The following is a 13,351-nucleotide window of genomic DNA, read 5'->3' as shown; positions in this document are numbered from 1 at the left end:
AATGATAGCTAAATCATCGCGACCTTTTACAGAAGGCTTATTCATAAAAGAATGTCTTATGAAGGCCAGTGAAATTTTATGTCCTGATAGGAAGAAAGTTTTTGAAGGCATAAGCTTGTCTGCAAATACAGTTGCCTGCAGGATAACGGATTTAGCTGATAATGTGCAAAAACAATTGATTCAAATGGCAAAAGACTGAAGTATTTTCAATTGCTCTTGATGAGAGTACAGATGTATCAGATACCGCACAGTGTGCAGTGTTCATTAGAGGTGTGGACTGCAATTTGAATATAACTGAAGAATTGCTAGACTTAATGCCACTGAAGGGTATCACAACGGGACGTGACATATTTCAAGGATTGGAAGAGTGCATTGAAAAAGCTGTTGGTGGCGCTTAGCACTTTCCAGGAGGGAGGAGCGGGGAGCCGCGCGCTTAGGGGAGGAGGTGGAGAAGAGACAGGGCAGGGGCGGGGCCTCATGGAAGGGGTGGATTGGGGGTGGGGCCAGGGGCAGCAAGGGGGCGTGTCAGTGATGCGGCCCTCGGGCCAATGCACTAGTCCTCATGCGGCCCTCGGGGTCATTTGAGTTTGAGACCTCTGGCATAAAATGTAAAATGGATAGATTTAGTATGGTGGATGTAACATGAGTTACCCTTTTAAAGGTGACCTACAAAGGAAAGATGTGTTCGTGATCTTTCTTGTTTTTTTATGAAGAACAAGTTTAAAGAAGGCTTAAATATTCATTTTTTTATCTTAAAAAAGGAGGGATTTTTAGATGTTTTTTGTTGTTAGAAATATCTGGTCTTGACTTTCCCGTGTTTCCTACAAGACTCCTTAGTCAGACTGTTTGAAACTATTTTCTCATTTTTTTTGTTAACACATATTTAACTCGGAGTTTTAACTCTCCAGGGAGTGGGTGGGAAGGAAGATTAAAGATCCACCCATGCCTAGTTCTTCAGCTTATCTTGGGTCCAGGCAGAGGTGAAAGTAAGCTGGTATGGTCCAGTACAGCGTACTGGCAAGAGCCGGTACACTGCCGATCGCACTGGCAAGGGGCAGCTTCCCCAGGTTGGCAATTTAAAGGGCTTGGGGCTCCTGGTAGCAGCCAGAGCCCCAGGCCCTTTAAATCGCTGCAGGGCCTCGCTGCCGTAGCCCTGGGGCTCTGGCAGTGGGGCTCTGACCATGATTTAAAGGGCCAGGGGCTCCACTGCAGTAGCGACACCTGGAGCCCTGGGCCCTTTAAATTGCCGCCAGAACCCTGCTGCTGGAGCCTTGGGGCTCCTGGCCGCTGCTGCACCTACTGCTCCTGCCGGAGCCCCAGGCCCTTTAAATCTCGATTTAAAGGGCCTGGGGTTTTAAAGCCCCTGCTCTTCTGGTTGGGACCCCACCCCTTCGGGTTGAGGCCCCGCCCCCTGTTCAGGACTCCGGCGTACCGGTAAGTCCTTTAAGTTACTTTCACCCCTGAATCCAGGTCTCTAATCATTCAGCAAAAGAGGGAAGACAAAACTTTATATTCCTGATATATCTAAGGTTAAAAGTTAATCTTAAAAAAATCATTTACAATAATTTAGGTCTTTAGACAACATAAAGGAAAAATCAAAAATGGGAAAAGCCAATAGTTAATTTTTTCTTTGTTGGTCACTTACGTTTATGTCCTCCTTGTGGATTGGTCAGTATGCCAGCCTGGTCATAATAAAGTTTAGGCCTCAATCCTGCAAACACTTATGCACATATTTAACTTCATGCATGTGAGTATTCTTAATAAACTGTACTAGACTACTTGTATGTAAATCTGAGAATGTGTTTCAGCATTTGCATGGTCAAAGTCTGAGATTGTACAGCAAATTTCTAACACTTAGTACTTTTAATAATTTTGTCTATTTTGTATGTATAACATTCTTTGATATCTGAATTGTTTAATTTGTTTAGATTGATTTTTCTTCAGTAAAGCACAAGATGCAGGACAAAACACTAATAAATATTCTGAAGAAGTGGCGTCCTTATGTGGTACGTTTGAATCTTCGTGGTTGTTCTTCTCTTCACTGGCCAAGCTTTAAAAATATTAGTAAGTATTTTAATATTTTTTAGTTCTGTCTCTTCATTTCCCTCTCACTTGCATCTTTTTCTTATATCAGATGCCTCACTCAATCACTAGTTTTTTTCTGCTTTGCAGCATATGAGCTTCCCTACAACTCCAGCCATGGCAAAGCATAATGAATATGGGATCAGTAGGCTCCTTTAAATTGCTTTTCTCCACTACTCCCAGTTTCTAGGCACTATAATAGCCTTTTAGCTTAGCAGTATTAGAGTTGTATAGAATAACTTTTATTGTGTTGGAGATACTGTGAATATAGTTTGACAAATGAGGGTGGAATGCAAACTTGTGCTTAAATGTACAAGCCAGAACCCAACTGCACTGAGGTAATTATAACAACAGTCAGATGTACACAATACTGTGATGATGTATTCTCATTTAAAGTTGAAGTCACAATATTCAATGTCTGGGAAATCTTGATTTCCAGCATCAAAGGGTTAAAAATGGAGGTGGAGAACACACTAATGAAGACTTGTCCAGTTTTTTATGTTTAGGACACTGTAAGAAAAATTATAACCATACACACCTGCCAATAATGCAAAATAAAACAGTAACTTCCTTAGTGCCTGTTTAAATATTTCTTGCTATGGTGCTCTGTGGTGCCACAGTGCAGGGCAACTGCACCTGCATTCCCCCTCATGGCCCACCAAGATACTTAAACTTAATTCAGTAAAGTCTTCCAAGGATAAGCAGGAAACTGCCATGTCTGTTATATATGGAAACCCACAAAAGACCATGAAAACAACGTTTTGAGGCTAAGGTGGGCTTCAGCAGAACAAAAACTAACTGAACGGATTTTTAAAAATTGAATCTGGCCATGTATAATATTCCTAACTGCGAAAGTGCAAAAATCATGAGTGATCCTCAAAAATCATGATGATAAAAATATAAAATTTTGTTTCTTGGTCTTTCTTTTGATTTTTGAATTCCCCTTGCCCACCTATGTCTGTATGACACTTAGTTGCCATCTTTCAAATTTATAGTGAGTAAAGTAATTTTGGCCTCTGTTGCAGGAGCTTCTACTGGGGGATCAAAATAAAATTGAGCACACAGTCCCCACCCAGACTGAGGAGCTTCAGTTAGAGAATTGGAAATTGAATGTGCTTTTGTCTATTGTGAAGAGCGAGAAATCAGGACTGTGTAGTAAATTAAGCTGTTGTCCATAGCACCTTGGTCTCACTTGTTGAGGAATTTGGAAGGTGTGTAATCAATTAAGGAGGGGATTACAGAAAGAGAAAGGATGATCTTCTGTTTAAGGAAGTTGAATGCCAGCCTGGAAAACGGATTCTATTTCTTCCTCTACATCAGAGTTCCTGTGTGATGCTGGGCAAGTTGCTTAAACCAGTATTTTTAGTGCTGGCCACTAATTGCATGTTCTTTTGATTTGCGGAAGTGCTGAGCACTCACAACTGCAATGGAAGTCAAGTGGAGCTACTCTTTAAAGTGCTAGGTACTCTGAAAAATGAGGTCCTAGGTGACTTGAGTTGGACACCCAACAAAATTAGTGGACATTTTTGACAATTTGGGCTTTAATCAGCTCTACATCTGTAAAACAGGGATAAAAATGCTACTTATACTCACGGGGGTATTGTGAACATTAATAAATGTATGTTTGTGAAGTACTTGGATACTATGGTGACAGCACCATAGAAATGCCCAGAAGGAAATTATTAGTTCTGTATTCAGTGTAGGGTTTGGATGGCGTATCGTCTAAGGTCACAGTGAGTATTGAATAAATATCCATGCACTGTGGAAAAATGAGTATGTGATCTTGTAATTAAAGATTGTATTGTGATTAAGGCTGTGGGTTTGTCACGGAGATCACGGATTCCATGACTTTCTGGGACCTCCGTGACTTCCGCAGTGGCCAGTGCAGTTGGCCTGGGGGCTGCCTGAGCAGCTCAGGGAACCCCTGGGCCAGCCACACCGGACACTGCTGGGGCAGTCTTGGGCCACCCCGCCCACCTCCCTCAGCAGCAGTAGGAGTTTGGGTGTGGGAGGGGGCCCAGGGCTGGGGTTTGGGGCACAGGATGGGGTAAGGGTTCTGGGTGGCTCTTACCTTTGGGGGCTCCCTGGAAGCAGCAACATCCCCCTCCCTCAGCTCTGGAGGTGTGTCCAGGCAGCTTTGCGCACTGCCTCAGACTGCAGGCACCACCCCCGCGGCTCCCATTGGCTGCAGTACCCGGCCAATGGGAGCTGCAGAGCCAGCGCTTGAGGCAGAGGCAGCACGCAGAGCTGGAGCCAGGTAGGGAGCCTGCCATCCCCGCCAACCCGCACCCTGTGCACCAGCGGGGGTCCCAACCTGTGCACCGCCATCTCCCCTCCGTACCAGCGGGGGTCCCATGCCGCATGCCACTGCCCATCCCCCCCCCCAGCACCCACAGTGCCCCCTGGGCCGCCCCCCATGCTTGAGTACCTGTGGCACCCCCAGGCCACCCCTTTCTCACCCCAAGATTTAATCAGAGGTATATAGTACAAGTCATGGACAGGTCATGGGTCGTGAGTTTTTGTTTACTGCCCATAACCTATCCATGACTCTTACTAAAAATACCCATGCATACAACGTAGGCTTACTCATGATGGAAATGGACAGGCACCCTTAAGTTTTGCATTTCCTAACTTTTGAGTACTTGACTTGGCAATCTTAATGTTCTTTTCACATCCTTTATTTATTTATTGGATCTCTGTATATAGTGCCTGGCACAAACAATGAGTAACCAATTGCTGACTGGGACATTACTGCAATATAAATTACCTGTCCGATGATCAGATGGTATCTTAGAGCCCATCAGTAACTGAAGTCAGAGTCACAGCTATATGTCCAGGTATTGTTGCTATGATTAAGGGACTGTGAAATGCTATAGAGCCCAAACCAACTTGGCTCAACTTGGGAGGAACCTTTGAGCCTCTCAAGCCTTTTGGGTCATTTTATATTTATAGTTTTTCTATCTGAAAGGAAATAAAGGATACTGTATGGCCTCAATAAAAAAAAGTGAATGAGGGTGCTGCCTGAGATATAATAATGAAACTTAGTATTGACAATGAAGATTACTTTGTCTTTAGAAGCTCATAGAGTATAAGTGCTTGGGGGTGTCCTAAAGCGTCTGGGAGTAGACTGATGTAAGTAACTCCTGAACTTAGTAGTCAGCACTTGCATTAGGAACATTAGCTGAATCTTTCCTTTTACATCAATGTCCTTAAAAGAACAACAAAATCTTAAATAATATATCTTTTTCTTGTACATACAGCAGCTCATGTTACAACCCATCAATAATTAATCCAATCACTCTGCATTGCTAATCAAATCAGTCTGTGTAAATCCAGTGTTGTTTTGACATGCGGTTGCTCTCATGCATGCCAGGCTATTTCGAGTGAAGTAATCACTAGCACTTTTGTCTGTAAAACTTTTGTCGATAAGGGGTGTGAAAAAAACCACCCCCCTGACCGACGTAAGTTACACTGACAGAAGTGCCGGTGTCCTTACCGTGGTGCATCTGCAGTGGTACAACTGTGCCACTGTAAGATGTCTAGTGTAGACATTCTGTAACTCGAGTGTACTAACTTAAGCTACTGTTACAGTGAAGATAAGCCCTCAGAGAAGCACTTGTAGCATGACCCTGAGAGAAAGCTACAAGACAGAGAACTTTTTGGGTAGAGTAGTGGCTGGAAAAAGAGTAAGAATATTGAGCAAGGAATTTTGATATAATAGGTATCTCTGAAACTTGGAATGATGATAATCAATGGACATAGTACTACAAAATATATAGGAATGACAGAGTAGGTTGCGTTCATGGGTGTGTGGCATTTTAAAGAAAGTATATAGTCAAATACAGTAAAAATCTTAAATGAATCAAATTGTACCATAGAATCTCTGGGGATAGAAATTCCATGCTTGAATAATAAGAATATAGTAGTAGGAATATACTGCTGACCACCTGACCAGGATGGCGATGGTGATTGTGAAATGCTCAGGGAGATTAAAGAGGCTAAAAACCAAAAAACCCAATATCAATGTGGAATTTCAGCCAGCCCCATATTGACTGGGTATATGTCACCTTAGGAAGGGATGCAGAGTTAAAATTTCTAAATACCATTAAAGACTGCTTCTTGGAGCAGCTAGTCCTGGAACCCACAAGGGGAGGGGCAGTTGCTGATTTAGTTCTAAGTGGATCACAGGATGTGGTCCAAGAGGGGAATATAGCTGAACTGCTCAGTAATAGCAACCATCATGTAATTAAATTTAACATCCTATAGGGGGGGAAATACCAAAGAAACCCTCTACAGTAGCATTTAACTTAAAAAAGGAGAACAAAATTGAGGAAGCTAGTTAAACAGAAATTAAAAGGAACAGTCGCAAGAGTGGAATGCTTGCAAGCTGCATGGAAACTATTTAAAAACACCATAATAAAGGCTCAAACTAAATGTATACCCCAAATAAAAAAGAGGACTAAAAAAGTGCCATTATGTCTAAATAACAGAGTAAAAGAGACAGAGGTAAAAAGGCATCCTTTAAAAATTGGAAGTCAGATCCTAGTGAGGAAAATAGAAAGAAGCATAAACTCTGGCTAGTCAAGTGTAAAAGTATAATTAGGAATGCCAAAAAAGAATTTGAAGAGCAAATAGCAAAAGGCACAAAAACTAACAGCAATTCTTTTTAAATACATCAGAAGCAGAAAGACTGCCAAGAAATCAGTGGTTCCACTGAGTGATCAAGGTGCTAAAGGAGCACTCAAGGAAGAAAAATCTGTTGCAGAGAAGCTCAGTAAATTCTACAGAGGATGTGAGGGAGATTCGTACATCTGAGCCATTCTTTTTAGGTGACAGATCTAAGAAACTGTCCTAGATTGAGGTGTCAGTAGAGGATGTTTTGGAACAAATTGAAAAATGAAACAGTAATAAGATCCCAGAACCAGATGATATTTACCCAAGAGTTCTGAAGGAACTCTAATATGAAATTGCACAGCTAACTGTGGTATGTAAACTGTTGCTTAAATCATCTTCTGTATCAGATGATTGGTGAATAGCTAATGTGATGCTGATTTTTAAAAAAAAAGTTCCAGAGGCAGTCCTGGCAGTTACAGGCCAGTAAGCCTAACTTCAGTACAAAGCAAATTGGTTGAAACTGTAGTAAAGAATAGAATTATCGGGTACATAGGATGAACATGATAGGATGGAGAGTCAGCATGGCTTTTGTAGAGGGAAACCATGCCTCTCCAATAGATTAGCATTTTTCAGGTGTGTTAACAAGCATGTGGTCAATGGTGATCCAGTTGAAATAGTGTACTTGGACTTAAAAGCCTTTGACAAGGTCTTATACCAAAGGCTCTTAAGCAAAGTAAGGAGTCATGGCACAAGAGGGAAGGTCCTTGCATGGATTAGTAACTGGTTAAAAGATGGAAAACCAAGGGTAGGAATAAATTGTCAGTTTTCACAATGGAGAAAAGTAAATAGCAGGGTTCCTCAAAGATATGTACTGGGACTTGTGCAGTTTTACTTATTCATAAACGGTCTGGAAAAAGGGGTGAACAATGAGGTGGCAAAATTTGCAGATGATACAAAATTATCATAGAATCATAGAATATCAGGGTTGTAAGGGACCTCAGGAGGTCATCTAGTCCAACCCCTTGCTAAAAGCAGGACCAATCCCCAACTAAATCATCCCACCCAGGGCTTTGTCAAGCCTGCCCTTAAAAACCTCTAAGGAAGGAGATGCCACCACCTCCCTAGATAACCCTACATAAAAAGTTAAGTCCAAAGCTGACTGCTAAGAGTTACAAAGGGATCTCACACAATCAGTTGATTAGGCAACAAAATGGCAGATGAAATTCATTGTTGATAAATGCAAAGAATTGCACATTGGAAAACTTAATCCCAACTATACGTACAAAACAATGGAGTTTTAATTTAGTTGTTACCACTCAAGAAAGATCTTGGAGTCATCATGGATAGTTCTCTGAAAACATCTGCTCAGTGTACAGCAGCAGGCAAAAAAGCTAACAATGTTAGGAACCATTTGGAAAGGGATAGATAATAAGACAGAAAATATCATAATGCCACCATATAAATCCGTATAGTATGCCCATACCTTGAATACTGCATGCAGTTCTAGTCACCCCATTTTAAAAAAAATACCATATATTATAATTGGAAAAGGTGCAGAGAAGGGCATCAAAAATGATTAGGGATATGGAACAGCTTTCATACAAGGAGAGATTAACAATACTGGGACTGTTCAGTTTAGAAAAGATATGACTAAGGCTACACTGCCTTGAAGATAAGGGCAGCCCCACAGACTCTGGCCACTAGGCTGCGCTGCCGTGAAGATAAGGGCAGCCCCACAGATTTGGGCCACTATAGACTCTGGTTGCTAGACCTCACGGGCCCCAAGATGAGGAGCCACTGTCACTGAAAAGGGGTGATCCCCACTTTCCTCCTCCTGATGGCCTGATACCCCATGACATCCTCTGAAAGGGAATGTCAGAATAATAGGTGATCATGTAATTAAAAAACACACAAGGGGGCTGAATTAAGGTTGCATGGGCAACCTGAATTCTGGCATTTCCTAACTTTTGTGTGTAATTTTTAGGTTTTTTAAAAAAAGCAAACTGAAAAAACAGAAATTCCTGTATGTGACATCATATTGACACCTACATGAGTCAACTGCAGGGTTGGAACCTTTAGATCAGGGGTAGTCAATTATTTTTTGTCAAGGTCCAAATTTCTTGGTAAAGGTATAGTCAAGGTCCAGACTGCAGAGAAATATTTTTCACTTCTCAGTAACAATAATGATAATAATTAGAGCTGTCAAGAGATTAAAAAAATTAATTGTGATTAATCGCACTGTTAAACAATGATAGAATACCATTCATTTAAATATTTTTGGATGTTTTCTACACTTTCAAATATATTGATTTCAGTTACAACACAGAATACGAAGTGTGCAGTGCTCACTTTATTTTTGATTACAAGTATTTTCACTGTAAAAGAGCAAAAGAAATAGTATTTTTCACAATGTTCCTAATACAAGTACTGTAGTGCAATCTCTTTATCATGAAAATTGAACTTACACATGTAGAATTATGTACTAAAAAACCTGTATTCAAAAATAAAACCATGTAAAATTTTAGAGCCTGCAAGTTCTCCCAGTCCTACTTCTTGTTCAGCCAATTGCTCAGACAAACCAGTTGGTTTACATTTGCAGGAGATAATATTGTCGGTTTCTTGTTTACAATGTCACCTGAAAGTGAGAGCAGGCGTTCTCATGGCATTGTTGTAGCCAGTGTCACAAGATATTTATGTACCCGATGCGCTAAAGATTCATATGTCCCTTCATGTTTCAATCACCATTCCAGGGGACATGCGTCCATGCTGATGACAGGTTCTGCTCGATAACAATCCAAAGCAGTGCAGACCGACGCATGTTCATTTTCATTATCTGAGTCAGATGCCACCAGCAGAAGGTTGATTTTCTTTTTTGGTGGTTCAGGTTCTGTAGTTTCTGCATCCGAGTGTTGCTCTTTTAAAACTTCTGAAAGCATGCTCCACACCTCGTCCCTCTCAAATTTTGGAAGGCATTTCAAATTCTTAAACCTTGGTTCAAGTGCTGTAGCTATTTTTAGAAATCTCACATTGGTACCTTCTTTATGTTTTGTGAAAGTGTTCTTAAAATGAACAACATGTTGTGGGTAATCATCCAAGACTGCTTTAACATGAAATATGTGGCAGAATGTGGCTAAAACAGAGAAGGGGACATACAATTCTCTCCCAAGGAGTTCAATCACAAATATAATTAACGCATTTTTTTTTAATGAGCTTCATCAGCATGGAAGCATGTCCTCTGGAATGGTGGCCGAAACATGAAGGAGCATACGAATGTTTAGCATATCTGGCACGTAAATACCTTCCAATGCCAGCTACAAAAGTGCCATGCAAATCTATGTTCTCACTCTCTGGTGACATTGTAAAAAAGAAGAGGGCAGCATTATCTCCTGTAAATATAAAAAAAATTGTTTGTCTTAGAGATTGGCTGAACAAGAAGTAGGACTGAATGGACTTGCAGGCGCTAAAGTTTTACATTATTTTGCTTTTGAGTGCAGTTATGTAACAAAAAAAGAATCTACATTTGTAAGTTGCACTTTCACGACAAGGAGATTGCACTACAGTACTTGTATGAGGTGAACTGAAAAATACTGTTTCTTTTGTTTATCGTTTTTACAGTGCAAACACTTCTAAACAAAAATAATATACACTTTGATTTCAATTACAACACTGACTACAATATATATGAAAATGTAGAAAAAAAATCCAAAATACTTAATACATTTCAATTGGTATTCCATTGTTTAACAGTGCGATTAAAACTGTGCCAACTTTCAAATCTCAGCTCTAAAGTATGAGGGTGTTAGAGCTTCTTAAAGACTAGGTTGCCAGAATTGTTTAATATAGGCAAGCCATGTTTTCCTCTTGTTTTGTTCTCGGAATCAGCTGAACCATTTTGACTTAAATTTAAAAAATAAATAAATAATCAGACTGAAACAGACACCTGGCATGGAGAATTTCAGCCTAAATGGTTAGTCTGTCAAAGTTATAAGCAAGTGAAAACAGGGTCTGATAATGGGAAGCGTGGAGAACCTTCATAATAAATAGTGACAATTGGGGGTGGGGGCTATGTAAGATACGCAACTTCAGCTACGAGAATAGCGTAGCTGAAGTTGACATATCTTAGTTTGACTTACGTCCTGTCCTCACGGCGCGGGATCGATGGCTATGGCTCCCCCGTCAACTCCGCTTCTGCCTCTCGCCCTGGTGGAGTTCTGGAGTTGACAGGGAGCGCATTTGGGGATCGATTTATCGTGTCTAGACGAGATGCGATAAATTGATCCCCAATAGATCGATCGCAACCTGCCGATCCCGCGGGTAGTGTGGCCGTACCCCTACAGTTAATCATAGCACAGTAGTAACTTCTATATTTTGTGGGTCTTTATCTGTGCATAGCTTTTAATATAAATTTCTCTAATTTTGGTACAGTTTTAAAATGTGTGGTCTCAGCAAAGGTACACCTTGAATATGAGGGCAGAGGGATAGGAGTGCTCTGTCCTGGGCACCACGGCAGCTGCTCTAGCCCTTCTGAGTCCTGTTCTCACCTCTTCCCCTCCACTTGCACACAGTTACTGCCCCTCCCTTTGGCAGAGATGTGCCCCGCCCCTGCCTACTCTGTAAAAAGACTATTTTTCACTAATATATAGTATTGATTACCTAGAACTAGATCAATGCACTTTTAACTAGTAAGTTAAAATGCACTTTTGCTTATCTTAAACCTGCACATCAAAGACACTAAATTTTATTCTATATGACTGAACATTATATCTACAAACTATATATCTTTCTATGATTGCTGAAATTCTGTATCTTCAGCAGGCTCAAAATCAAAGATTATAACCATTTTTAACTGTTCACTCTCATTTGTTAAAAGTGATTCATGGTAGTACTGTCTGTGTGATTGTCTGCAAAGAATCTAAAAGAAGTGTATATTTGAAACAGCTTGTTCTAATTATTATGGATATTCAGTGATCCACTTTAAGAGTGAAAGACATTTCAATCAGTGTTTTTTGCTATTCAGATTAGTATCAACAATTTATTCTGTTACAAATCCACTGATATTGGGCCTGCAGCCTGCTTGTGCATGTCTTTTGAACTGCTATGGAAGCTTGATTGAAGCAGAGAGTAAGATATGATGCTTTTAAAATTGCTGCAGGCCTATTTTCCATCCTGCTGTTTTCAGATTGCTGAAGATCGTATCAGAGTGCCACTCCTCAGAGGTTTTTCTTGCTAACAAACTAAATTGAGTTGTCTGTTCAAGTATAGTCTAAAGCAGTGATTTTCAAACTTTTTTTCTGGCGACCTAGTTGAAGAAAATTGTTGATGCCCGTGACCCAACAAAACTGGGGCAGACGGGTTTGGGGTGTGGGAGGGGCTCAGGGCTGGGGCAGAGGGTTGGGATGTGGGGGTGAGGGCTGTAGTTGGAGCTGGGGATGAGGGGTTTGGGGTGCAGGAGGGGGTCAGGGACTGGGGTGGGGGTGCAGGCTCTGGGGTGGGGCCGGGGATGTGGGGTTTGGTGTGCAGGAGGGGGCTCTGGGTTTGGGGGGGCTCAGGGCTGGGACAGGGGATTGGGACATGGGGTTAGGGTGTGGGCTTACCTCGGGTGGCTCCTGGTCAGTGGCACAGCGGAGGTGCTGAGGCAGGCTTCCTGCCTGTCCTGGCACTGTGGACCATGCTAAGCCCCGGAAGCAGCCAGCAGCAGGTTTGGCTCCTAAGCAGAGGTACACAAGGGGCTCCATGTGGCTCTCGTCTGCAGGCACCACCCCCCAAGCTCCCATTGGCCAGTTCCCAGCAATAACCAGTTTGCAATTTGATTATTTGCTGATCAGAGCCACCGTGTCCCAGTGCCTTACATTCCGCGACCCAGTACTGGGTTGTGACCCTCAGTTTGAAAACCACTGGTCTAAAGATGTCATGAGCTTTCCACTCTAACTGCCATGAACCACAGTTCTGATCTCATTCTAGATGAATCCAAGATTACATAGCTTTTTGGCAACCTTTTTTTTTATTGTTAATGATAGAACAGCACTGACCTTGGCTGGTTTTTAGGGCTGGTTGGCTGGCTAAACAAGTTTTGTATTTGCTACCCTGAATGAATCAGTTGCAAAATGTTGGGGTTTTAATTGTTTTTATGCATTCATGTATTACTACTTTGGTGGGTAAGGTATGTGCATGATATGTATATTGTAGCAGTTTGTTTTGTTTCTGCAGTTATAATACTCTTCCAAAACTGACAAACTCAAACTGACTTTGTGCCAAAAGGAAAATAAGCATATTGGAGGGATAAAATACAACTAATTGTTTGTGGTATTACTCCACCCACCCAGTGATCTGTAACAGGGGAGAGATCCTGGGGAACTATTTGACCTCCAAATGTGCCTGGGAGTTGCATTCAGAGCTTGCTACTATTAGTATTCACAGCACAGGAACTGAAGATTTGGCAAGGAATGCTCTGCTGATTCCCGAGGTCAATGCATTCTAGAAGGCATCTACATTTTGTGATAGTTTTGTTTTTAATAAGAATTACAGTTTTTAGGGACCCCCAAACACTACACTCATTAAGAGAAAGAGAAAAGCTCCCAGATACAGCTGTTTATTGGAGTTGGAGGAGAAAGGAATGTAATAAAGAGAGAGAGAGGGGTTACAGGAAAAAAAGAAA

The 13,351-nt window shown here is 41.5% G+C and overlaps 1 protein-coding gene across 4 annotated transcripts in view; it reads left to right on the top strand.

Annotated features, from left to right (window-relative positions):
• FBXL13 (F-box and leucine rich repeat protein 13) overlaps window positions 1-13,351 on the top strand; it is a 164,644-nt gene that overhangs the window by 61,368 nt on the left and 89,925 nt on the right. For all 4 annotated transcript variants that reach the window (XM_045029732.1, XM_045029741.1, XM_045029724.1 and 1 more), the window contains exon 9: window positions 1,929-2,064. In XM_045029732.1, the coding sequence (XP_044885667.1) occupies window positions 1,929-2,064 (136 nt within the window). The remainder of the gene's footprint in view (window positions 1-1,928; window positions 2,065-13,351) is intronic.

Source organism: Mauremys mutica, chromosome 1 (assembly GCF_020497125.1).
Source record: "Mauremys mutica isolate MM-2020 ecotype Southern chromosome 1, ASM2049712v1, whole genome shotgun sequence".
Taxonomy (NCBI): Eukaryota; Metazoa; Chordata; order Testudines; family Geoemydidae; genus Mauremys; species Mauremys mutica.
This window is presented reverse-complemented; position numbering and strand designations above follow the sequence as displayed.